This window comes from Apiospora aurea (genome assembly GCF_038362705.1).
Source record: "Apiospora aurea strain CBS 24483 chromosome Unknown utg000002l_segment0_segment0, whole genome shotgun sequence".
Taxonomy (NCBI): Eukaryota; Fungi; Ascomycota; class Sordariomycetes; order Amphisphaeriales; family Apiosporaceae; genus Apiospora; species Apiospora aurea.
The window spans coordinates 2,980,035-2,992,288 of NW_027117389.1; the positions used below are offsets into that span (position 1 = coordinate 2,980,035).

Sequence of the window (12,254 nt, forward strand, 5' to 3'; positions counted from 1 at the left end):
GTAGAAGTTTTACACCCCTGTCAGGTTCCTTATAGATCAGATGCGTAGCGTGATACCTTCATAAAGTGAGGGTACTGTCCGTCTGAGCTGATCTGTCTATGCAAAACCTGGCTTCGTTACTGCATGCACTCTCAAAATACGTCCATATGGCCTGGTAGTATATCAGTAAAAGAACTTGGAAGTGTTTGGCGAACCAGCCCTTGAGAATAACTGCATTGCCCAGTTCGTGTCGATAACAGTTAACATAAAGTGTTGGAATTTCGTCTGGAATACCTAACGCTTACTAAGAACATTCTCAAACGCGAAGTCATCCGAAGACAAGCAATCAGGGATGGCGAATCTAAATTTGTATAGAGCCGCCTTGCTCTTTCCCAGTAGTCTAGTGTAAGATCGGCTCAACTAGGTACAATGTATTTAAGCACAGGCACCGCCTTGGTTCATTGCCAGCTACATGTATTCTGACTGTGGTTGGAATCCAGGTTGGCAGTTCCATTGATAACATTCTTTGTTCGCATGCCTAACAAACCATTCCAAGGATAGACTCTTTGTTACCTAAACGCTTTCAGCTCATTGTTTTACCCGAGTATATATATATATATATTGCTCAAAACACGATGCAATCGTTGCAGAAACACATAATCTTCTATCGCACGGCAGAGAGCGTTCCGATGGTATATTGAGTGCTAAAGTGCTGTTTAAAGGAAAGAAAGAAAGGACAAAAGAGAAAGGTGCTACCGTGCTAATAAATATTATTATTATTAATAGTACGCCGTATGCCGAAGGCCTTCGGTACATCTACCTAGTTCCTGGTGTAATAAACCGTGCCGAAGCTGGACTAAAAATATACGCTGCTAATATCGTAAAATCTACCTCACGTGCTCGACGTTACTATGCTGGTTTTTACTTATCAGCCTAGTGACCCTTGCTTTAGGGCTTGAAGAGAGATTATTTAGGTTCGGGTGGTCCCTTAATCTCTATTGTTAACTTATACAGCGGTAGTTGACCGGTCCGTAAAAGCTACTTTGCGATAACTTTCGCCGTATCTTTTTTGCAGTAAGCGCCGCTAAATCGCGACGAGTTCGCAGCGGACTAGGTGTTAGCTGTTTTGTTAGCTACTTTTGTTTTCCCTCGAAGTTTTTATAGTATAGGATTAGGTGTTCGGCTGTCTCCTGTCCTTTACCGTAGTTGTATAGCGGCGTCGGGACGTCTAAAACCCGACAGGTGAATAGGAACGATTTGAGCCCTATTTTTTTAGTGCGTGTTTATATTAGGACCGATGTTTCGTGTTTGAGCATATCGTTGTAACGACGGTACGCTCCCTAGTTTAGCGGCGATTTTGTAGTTAGTTTGCGGCGGCCTCGCGTTGGAGTAACGGTATAGAACTATTTTTATTTTTATTTCTTTTTGAGCGCTTATTTGACCGTTTAATTATTTAGTTATTGTTTGATTAACGTTAATTGAGCGTCGCTTGGTTATGGAGTCGTGGGGGTTTCGTTAGTGGCCTTTTGGGGTTTCCTTTGTTTCCTTTTCTTTGCGCTACGTTTTTTATTAATAATTTCTGCCGTTTTTATATAGGCGTCGCGTAAAAGTTGTAGTTTTCCGGTAGTTTTTATACGTATTTCGAAACTAGCTGCCCTCGTATTTAGATAAAGGTCGAGGGGGGAACTGCCGCTTTAGTTTTTAAGTAGTATTAAGGGGTTGCTTTATATATCCCTATTACGGTTTAGAGATAGGAGTTTTGGACTATTATAAGGCTAAGGGCTGGCCTTTTTTCGGTATCGCTTATTTTATATTAAGCCGACGTTTCGTACGCGAGTACGTTATGTATTATTTTCGTATAAAGCTTTTTTACCCTTCGTACCGAATATCCCTAAGCTGACGCTACGAGCCTGGTGAGAGTTAATGTTTGAGTTGCTATTTTCGCTTTAATTTTTAAGATATGGTCTTTTTATTATAGCTTCCGATAGAGTTAGACGCCGAGGAATCTCGTAGAGGTTACCGGCGTTATAATAGCGTTTCCGAGGCGTACCTATAGCGTATAAGCTTTTCGCGTTTTAGTAAAATGGATAAGCTCGCTCTTTTTAGGTTTGAACTCTATCCTTCTCGTGCGTGCCTAGCGGCTATAAGTTTCCTAGGCTTTTTTTAGGTTTCGGCAATTCGTAACGTAGTCTGGCCTTACGGTAATAAGATTCGTATTATCCGCGAATCCGACGATAATAAGCTACTCGTGCGTTTTTAGCTCCTCGTATAGTATAGCGATATAGAGAATAAAGAGGATCGGTGATAACGGGGAGCCTTATAAAACACTAGCGCGGAGCTGGATCCTCCTTAACGACTTACCGTCGAAATAAAGGTGGACCGATTTATCCGTAATAAAACTCTCGACCTATCGGTAAACCTAATCCGGTAGTCCCTTTTCGCGGAGTATAGTAATTAATTTTTTATGGTTAATTATATCGAAAACGCCTTTAATATCGAGCTGGAAGAGGGAAGCGACGCCCTTTTATTGCTACGTTATACGGATAACGTTGATAATTAATTAAATAGCCAGCTCGATAAACCGCTGCGTTCGGTTCCTTATTTAGCTTTTAGGTAAAAACGAGTACTCCTCGGTTATTCCGGTAATTCGCCGGTTTATAGCTGTCTTTATTACCTTCCCGACCGTACTAAGTAATGAAATAGGTCTCTATTTATTAGGTGTTTGCTTTTTAGTTGCTGTTTTATTTAGCTTTAGGATTACGATAACCTTTGCCGTACGGAAACGTTTAAGGAAGTAGGCAAGCCGGAAGCTCGCTGTCGCTAAGCCGGCTAACGTCCGGAAAAGGGGTTCCCCATACGCTTTAAGGAAACTAAGAGGTAAAAGGTTTTCCCCTAAAGCCTTCCAGGGTCCCGTCTGCTTAATAATATTTCTTATTTCTTTAACCGTTACCTCTGCCTCGATAGGGGTAAGGCTAGGGGCGTAGTTCGGTACGGTATTTAAGTTCGTAAGGTCGGCTTCTAAGTTAAGGAAGAACCTTTTCGAAAAGAGCGTAGCTTTCTCGTCGTGGCTTCGCGCTTCGTTAGCAGCTTTTTCGCTACGTCGTAATTCTGGGATTCCCGCTGTTTATAGTGGCGTCTAGCTCCGTAGTCGGGCTTATCGTTCGAGCGATTAAAGTGTTTTAAAATCGTGGGAGGCAGCGGCGATTACGTAGCGCCAGCTTTTCGTTTTCGTTATTTAAACGATTCTTTTTAAGTCCGTTTTCAACTCGGTGTATTAGTTCTAAGTGTATTGCGAGGGTATCGCGAGATAGGCTCGGTATCGTTATTTCGTTATAGTCTACGCTTTTTGGACCTCCGGTAACTATTAAGGCGTATTTTTACTAGTATAGGGTTTTTTTTGGGGCTGCTATGTCGGTAATCTTTTATAGGTTGCTTATAAGGTTATTAATAGCTTAATTTAGTTTTTCCGGGTTTATTAGCTCGGCGATATCGGTTAAACGTGCTCCGGTTTCCGCTTATACTAGCCCCTTATTTAATATCGTTTAGTTCTATCCCTCTGCTTTTGTTTTATTATTTCGTAGCGAGTTAGCTTTTAGTTCGACGCGGACGACCTGTGCCCTATGGTTAGAACCTTTTAAGCTAGGGTTTTTTTTATATAAAATTATCGTTCCTCGTATTACTTAGGCTAGGTTTAGCGTGGAATCTTTTTATCCGTGGCGTCGTCTCGTAATTTCTCTATATAGCGTGGCTAGTTCTAGGTTCTATTGGTCCGTAAAGGCAAAAGGTTGTTTACTCCGTATGATTTCTTGTTATACACGTTCTAAAGCGGATGGTGTGTATTAAAGTCTTCGACGAGTAAGTGTCGCCCGGGGTACGAGGTCGTATCGAGGTCGCTTAAGGGGCTTCGTTATCGAAAAGTTTTTTAAATTAGTGAATATATAAATTATATAATAAAGCGGCTATTTTTTCCCCTCGGTATTATAACGATAGCCTAATCGGGGCCTGTTTTAATCTTTAGCTTAGCGATATCGAGGCGTTTATATATATAAATAGCCGCTCGGCCCTCGCCGTAAATTACTCGATACCTAGTTGTTTTTAAATAGTACGCGGTTTACGTATAAGAGTTCGTTTATATTTTTTATAGTATTAATATATCGTATTTTTTTTAGTTAATTAAGGTAAGTGCCGTTATTGCTTTTGATACTGCGACGTTTTAATATATTATTCGTAAGTTTATAATTATAAAACTATAATAGTATCTTACGCTAATAGGGGAGCGACGGTACTGCGCCGGCTTTGCGAACGTGTTTTTTTGCCTTAGTTGCTCGCTGTCGAATCGAATCGCGGGCGGCCTCTCTTCCGCGAAACTATTATATACTTTTCTTTATCGCTAGTAGGGAACGTCGTCGGTAGTAATAAACGCCTTATTTCTACCGAATTATCGCCGGTGTTACGGATTTCGAACTAGCGAGGCCGGTGGGTATAAGTTTTTCTTACGCGTTCTCTTTACTAAATCGCTACGGAGCAGCCGCGATCTCACGCCGTGTGTTCTTTACCGTAATTAATATAACGTTTCCTGCCTCGTAGTCTTCTTTAAGGGCACTCTTAGTTTCCCCTAGGGTGTACTGCTGTAAAACAGTAGCTATATCGCTGCTGCTTCCGATAATATTTAGCTACGTGGCCGTAGCCGTAGTAGCGGTAGTATTGTTGGATACGGAGGCTGGCGTTATACGGTTCGTAGTCGAAGATCTTGGAATCCTATATTAAGCCGTTGTCGCATAAGTTTTTCGCAGTTTGGACGGAGCTCGTATATAGGATAAGGGAAGCGTAGCGTATTTCGGGATTCTTCGGCAGGCTACGCTTATATTTCGAGATTTTTTTAGGTTATATTTATTTGCGAGTAAGCTATGTAGTAACGCGGCTTCGTCGTGGGTATCCCGTAGTTTTTTCGTTGGGACCTTTTTCGCGATAATTGCGAGTTTTTTGTAAGTAAACTACGTATTAATCCCGAAAGCGTTTAAAACTTATCCATTATTTTTTGCATGTTTTTTCGCCTCGTTTTTAAAGGTAAGGACGATATCGCCGCTAAATAGTTTCTTTACTACGATAGCTTCGCTATACCCGATTACCGTATTAATACTTTATACAATATTTGCTAGCCTTCTCTTTTAAATATCGTTAAATTAATCTACGCTTTTAATTATTACTTCGCGGTTTCGGCGGGCTGGGATAATAATTTTCGGTTATTAGGTAATAGAATCGCTGTTACGCGGTATAAATATAATTTAAGCCTAGGACTTAATCTATATAGTTTTAAGATTTTACGTAGTTTAAGCGATAGCTTTTTCGACTATTTTTCGCAATTCCCCGCGGGTTATTAGCGCGTTATCGTCGTCGTCGAGGTACGGTCGTAATTCGGTCGTTTCGGTACGAAGTTCCCTAATTACTTAAAAAATCTCTTTACGTTTACTACTGGGGGTTATTAAATTAGCGATTAGTTTTTTTAAATGCTTTAATCCTTTTTTGATACCTCTTTTCGAGCTATTTTCGCTGCTGGAACGCGTTTAAGGCGTTTAAGGTCCTTAGTTGTACGCCGCGACGTTGCTTCGCGGGTAGTGCTAGCTCTGCGCGAGTCCGGCGCGACCGGTGTTAATAACCATCGGATTATTTATCGGATCATCCATACCGTAGCGCCTTAGCTGCGTCCCCTCGATAAAGGTTCGGCTAGGTTAATTCGACCTCGTAGATTTAAATAATAAAGTTTGTTTTCGATTATTCGATGGTTCGACCGAGTTATCGATCTTTTCCCTTATTGCTAATAAATACACAAATGAAATGTCTAGCGTAGCGCGCTAGGCGCGTCAAGGGGCGACCCCCTGTCTCCATCCTACTGCGACATCTTCAGGTTCCCAGCATCCAACGTCACCGGCTCCCTGTCCACTTTGAGATTCATCGTAACAGACCCTGCTCAGAGCTTCCATAAACAATTGCTATCTCGGGCATCCCAATTTCAGGTCCCAGGGTCATGTCTGAAACTGCGACCCCGAGGCCCTGGGGCTATTTTGTCCTGAAGCTGGCCTTCATCTCGGTCTTCGCCTGCGTACCGGCCTACTTCGCCTGGATCACCAACAACGGCATCAAGCCGTACTTCGAGGAGCACGGCCTGGGCCACGATGCCGCGCACACCGGGCTCGTCCTCGCCAGCTGCATCATGCACATAGCTTTTTCTTACGTCCAGACGATATTGCAGTTTCTACTGTCCCCGGCGCCGCCGGGAAACGGGTACAAGTGGTTCTCGGGCGTCCTCGCGATCGTGGCGATGGTCTTCGACTGCATCACGGCCAAGTACGCGTGGGAGTGGTACCATGTATTCCAAAACGCGGGCGAGGCGGTGCTGGCAAAGAACTGCTTGGCTCTGTTCATCATAGTCATCATTGGCCTGGCGATCGAAGGTATCGTTCTGGGGCCTTTTGTACTCTTTCTACTCTCCATGTGTGGTTACGTCGTGGTTTCTTCTGCGATTTCTGCGGTCTGAGCAGGCTATTCATCTTCAAGGGCATACTATAAGTGAAAATATAGCAATTTCTTTTCTCGAGAGTTAAAATGGTTATATTTAATTATTTGCAAGTTGTGCAGTACAGTGATCTAGAGCAATCTGCGCGCCTCCTGTATCACAGTCTTGACTTTCAGGCCAGTCCATAATGTGTACCCCTGGTATGCCCCATTCATTATGAACCAAGTCTCTAATAAACACACTGAATACCTAGAAGAAATAGCTGACTTATGAACTTTTCAATATCCAGTGTTACAGCTGGCCTCAATAAATTCATTGCTGGATCGTTTTTGATAATACAACAAAGTTGATTGGGAGAATAGGAGCTTGAAGTGGTTGTTCAACGACGGTTTCCCTTCAAACTCAGATCCGCCCGAATCTCACACATTGCTCAATATGGGTAGGTACATAAAAGCGTGTGGTGTACATCAGTAGGCTGTACACGAGTCCTTTGTACCATTATACGTAATAGATACCGATACATGAATAGTGCCGTAAATCACTTTATAAAAGGTCTTGCCTATACTGAACACAGACACTGAGATTACGGGCCTTGACAGGTATATATGTGTTGGCACGGAAGAAGGGACATAGCATGGGAATTTATCGTATTGATTATGCCCTGGATTCACTTTGTGAAACAATGATTGAATTTTCGATGATATGCTTCTTCGTCTCCCGCTCAGCTGCTCACATATACGCCCAGCCAATGCTAGTTGTACAGCCTTGAAGCCGAATACGATACTATGTTTCTTGGATCACTATCGTAGCCCGCTACTATGTTGAACTAGTCCCATATGATAGATGGAAGTGAGCCCGAGGGCAACCACTGCCAGTCAACCCATAAATTGAACTCCTTAATACATGTAGCCCCCGAGCCTCTGAGCCCCTTTCCACGTCTTATGCAGGTGCCCCAACATATGAGCGAACTTGCTACTCCATGCCCATCGGAGAATCTACAAGAGTTATATCAATATACACGCAGTTGCGTATCATCCTTGTGACTGGACATGATACGCTCAGGGCCATGTATTCGTTAAAACATCGGATCAACGGGATGCGATGCCGTAAGAGCAACATGTGCACCAACTACACGTCGATAAGCCGGCTTGCGCGTCCGAATCCAGAACTTGACCCCCGAGACTCTGGTGTATTTGATATCTTATCATATGAACACCGAGGAGCTGATTGAAGGACACAAAATTGGATGGTTTTCCAACCCGATCCTTACACACTTGGTACCCTTTGAAATGACTGTTCCAATCAGCTCTGTACACTAATATTATGAACTAGGGGCTGACTATCCCAATCAGCCGAGTCAAATGACTCGTATACATCATTTTCGGGTGTACCTATGGCGAGGCCGAGATGCTAGTTCGGGGCCATGACACTACCACAGTAGTTGCTTTCTTTGGGCGTTTTCGAGTTCCGGCATAACTTGCGGTTAACCTGACCCTCAAAGATGCCAATCTGGCCATGTTCGTCTTGTGATGGTCTGATATAGATGGTACCGTTGCTTATTGTATCGGGGACGGCGCCTTGTGGTCCGTGAGATCGACCAGGCCGGGGACAGTTTGAACAAGTAAGCAGGTAACTGATGAGCTCTCCAGATGCCAGGCATCGATGCTATCGTGCCATAGTCAGGCGGACTGGAGACCGACCCGGCAGTAGTCTCGGTATCTGGTCCATTCAAAGCTGCAGGTGGAAGCAATCCACGATGGCCAACGTGGAACTAATAAGAGCTCTAAGCGTTGAACTAGACTTTTAATTTTCCTTTCGGCCGCCCGGGTAAAGAACCCAGCATCACAGTAGCAGATAGTGGCAGTAGCACGTGGGGGATCTCCAGCTGAGGTGAGGTTACGTAAGAGACTCCCTGGCGAGGATGACGTCGATATCGAGGCTACAGGGATATTCTCAAGATGAACCTAATAAGGCCCAAGTATAGTGGCCCGTCTTTTGTTCTGGCAGATATCTACATACATAGATGCCCAGGGCAAATTGTACTTGTAAAGCTTGGCAAACCGTTAATTGAAGGCGCGGCAGATGACCCTACATACTTTACGTATGCTGGTTGACGATTGGAGGTACCTTAGGTTTGGAGAGCTCAACTCAAGTTACGCAAGCAGCCAAGATGGAACCTTAGGTCTAGGTAGCATCACTGCAGATAGAGCAAAGGCTAATCAAACCCCTCAAGGTGTGCCAAGATGTTGTCGCTTCACCTGCCTGCGTCGATGCTTGTTGCTTGTTGCATCCAGCTCGTCGCCAGTGGTAGTACTGGTGCCACATCGTTCAGTACTTAAGTAAGTAGGTATTTGCTATCGCTATCACGGGTAAAACAACATTGAAGTCAGGTTAAAAAAAAGAAAAAAAGGTGAACCTAATTTCACTGGGCTCAGGGTTCACGGCCGACGAGCGCAGGGCTCCCAGCTGTCAATATTGATGCGTGTGAACGGGGTCTACTACTATTGAATATTGTTTGTTTATTACACCTACATGCTCATGTTGTTGATGAGGCAAGACGTCTCAGACTCTCAGTCAGCGGCCGCGCTCGCCGAACTCTAAAAGCAGCTGATTGAAGGGCCGCCGCCCGGAGGCAGACCATCAACACATGTAATAAGAGCCCAGCCAGACACGCAGCTAATTTCCTCGGAGCCACTAGCAGCATTCTTGCATTGCACTGCATGCAGCACGCTCACTCACTGCACGCACGCTCAACAGTCCTCTCGAAAGAACACGAGTTCTTTTCGCGCGCCATAACCAAGCTGCGCACTGCACACTGCACACTGCACATCCGTTACCGATCGCAGTGCCGGCACCAGGAGTCTGGGTCTGCCTTACCTATATTAGCTGTGGCCATTACGTTGTATTCGTTAAGGCAAGCACTTAAGTGCGATGGAATTCCACTCTTTGTCTGCTTTTCTGGAAGGGTTCGTGGCAGACGGAATTTGGGCTCCTGAGGGTCGTGCAGGTGCATGAGGCTGGCCTGTGCGCGGCGTTCTGGTAACATTCGAAGACCCCAAGAGATGACTGGCAGGGGTGGGAGCGGGCCACTGGCAACGGAACTGGCACTGAACGGGCGAGACGGGCAACTCACTGGGCGCACTTGGTCGCTTGCTCTGGCTTGCCCTGGCTTGCTTCTGGCTTGACAGCGGGGCCTGCCCTCCTTCAGCACCTTCCACCCTCATTAGAGCCTACTTTTTTAGACATTCAATGTGCAGCAAGCCTGGCGCAAGCCACGTTAGCGCTGGATCTTCCTAAGAGGTGATTTCATTTATGCCGAGCGAGCGACGGGCGAATGAACGACGGCTCCTGGATGGATTCCATGCGCCTCGAAATCTCCCCCTGCTTCCCTTTCCTCAATCCCCATCGCGAAGGAAGCCTATCGTCTCACTCCCCTCCCATCATCTCTGGTATTGATCACTTCGATCATTATCTGGATTGTATCTTTTCATTCATACGACTGCCGACCTTGCCCGCGCATCGCCTACGGACCAACTGCTATTCGCTGCTGGCTTGACCCAACCGCCACTCTACGCTCACTTCTATTCAATTCTTTCTACAACCACAACCAAGGGCAAAGTCGCACGCGGACCGAACTCCAAAAAGCACCCTCCCTCCCTTGCCTTGCCGACTCAACTCAGTCAAAGTCCCCGCCACGGTCGCGCTTGCTCCCGTATTTCTCACTGCTTCATTGCATTCGGCTCTTCCAGTTCTATTCGCCCGATTCTATTCTTTGTCCTGCAACCCGGTCAAAAATGCCTGCTCTTTGTGGTGGTTCGAAGACGGTGCAGCGCAAGCTGGTGCTTCTGTATGTTCTCCCTCCTGGGTACCCCATGTCCATGGCCGCCGAGACATCCAGTCGCGTATGGCCTGTTCGATCGACATGAACACGCACGCGATTGCATATCTGTCCAGCAATCCTTTTCATAAGATGCCCGTTTCAAGAGTGCTGACGTGTGATTCCTTGCGAAAGTGGCGACGGTGCCTGCGGAAAGACATCGTTACTCAACGTCTTTACGAGAGGCTACTTCCCGACTGTCTATGAGCCTACTGTTTTCGAAAACTACGTGCACGGTATGTCCGAAATGATACGAGCAATGAATGAATGCCTTGACGAACAAGGGCAATGCGCGATGGAGTGTGTGCGCGTCTCAATGGATCTATGACTGACTTGTGGGCGTTCAGATATCTTCGTTGACAGTGTGCACATCGAATTGTCACTATGGGACACAGCCGGACAGGAAGAATTCGACAGACTGCGCAGTCTCTCCTACGATAACACAGATGTGGTGGTGCTGTGCTTCAGTGTCGACAGCAAAGACTCTCTGGAAAACGTCGAGAGCAAATGGGTCGGGGAGATTCAAGAGAACTGCCCCGGAGTCAAGCTGGTTCTGGTGGCTTTGAAGTGCGATTTACGCGAAAACAGCGAAGACGACGACGAGCCCGCAGCCGGAGCTGCCGATGGCGCGCAACGGGAGAAGCGACCGATGATCGACTACAACCAAGGCCTGGATGTAGCTCGGCGAATCAAGGCTATGCGCTATCTGGAATGCTCGGCCATGAAGAACCGAGGCGTGAACGAGGCATTCACCGAAGCCGCACGAGTAGCACTCAGTGTTAAGCCCAGTGGCGAGAAGGATTCGAAGTGTGTCATCATGTAGGCATCGCCCATACACTCGAGTCTGGATCAGAGCTCCCCCGTTCATGACCGGCAAGAGGGGGGTCTGAAAGCCGGGGTGATTGGAGGGGCTACAGGGCGGTGGCCTTTCTGTTTATGGACAAGTTGTGTCGCTACCACAGCGGCGTTGCGTCCGTCGGGGTTTTCTTTCTATTTTGTTTTGCTGTTTGAGCGTTTGCCCTATACGACTTCCCGGAAAGGATGGCCTCTTTTTCGTCTGTACATATATCCACTTGGCCTTGCACATATGCATTTCCACAAAGTACCATTCTTTTGTAATAGAGGGCAAGAGGGGGGCCAAAAAAGGAGAGAGCAAGTGGCCATACGCATGTGTACTTGCCGCCCCCTCTTTCACTATTGTTCACTGTTCCCCGGTTATTGCGTTTTGGGGCAGCACCCGCCTTTGGACTGAGAGGGCAGCAATCAAACCATGCAGGTCTGATGCTTCTCATTTGCTGTGTATCGAAAACTCTACGACTGGAAAGGGGACAGTTCCGCAGGCGACTGTCCTCCGTCGGGGAGGCAAAGGCGAGGTCAAGAGATACTGAATGCAAAAACAAAATTGCAATGCTTTCAACGTAGCACAGGTGTCGGGTGTTTGAAATGGGCTGGGGATGGGACGATGACACCCGATTTTGACTTCCCATGTCTCGCATCCACCAGGCCTCGAGGAAATTAATCTGTACGATATAGTCTCATCCAGGCTGTGCCTGGCAGGCTCATATTATCACGGGTGAATTTCACATTGTCCAGGTAATAATAGGTGGCTCATCAAAAGGCGGAGGCCCGCATGGACTGAACGGACAGCAGATCATCCGAAATGGGCCAAAGCAGAGCAGAACCTCTATGTAAGATGGGAGCTACGTGGTGTTATGGTCACAGGATGCAGGCGCCAAGTTTCATTAGGCATTGATCTTTCGAACCTTCGGTCCAGCTCCCACAACACAAGCTATATATGAGGTACATGCATACTTATGTATAAAATGTGATTGCATGTAAGTACCTAGGGAGCCAGGTTCTGTTACATCTGAGTCGTTTTATATG

General features: G+C 46.1%; 2 protein-coding genes across 2 annotated transcripts; both read left to right on the plus strand.

Moving 5' to 3' along the window:
* Positions 1-6,004: 6,004 nt before the first annotated feature.
* PG986_003310 (uncharacterized protein) lies at positions 6,005-6,514 on the plus strand (the record flags this gene model as incomplete). Its single annotated transcript, XM_066839532.1, has 1 exon — positions 6,005-6,514. The coding sequence occupies one exon, from the start codon at positions 6,005-6,007 to the stop codon at positions 6,512-6,514; it is 510 nt and encodes a 169-aa protein (XP_066704596.1).
* Positions 6,515-10,287: 3,773 nt separating this feature from the next.
* PG986_003311 (GTP-binding protein RHO3) lies at positions 10,288-11,193 on the plus strand (the record flags this gene model as incomplete). Its single annotated transcript, XM_066839533.1, has 3 exons — positions 10,288-10,340; positions 10,506-10,606; positions 10,718-11,193. The coding sequence occupies 3 exons, from the start codon at positions 10,288-10,290 to the stop codon at positions 11,191-11,193; spliced, it is 630 nt and encodes a 209-aa protein (XP_066704597.1).
* Between the last annotated feature and the right edge of the window lie 1,061 nt (positions 11,194-12,254).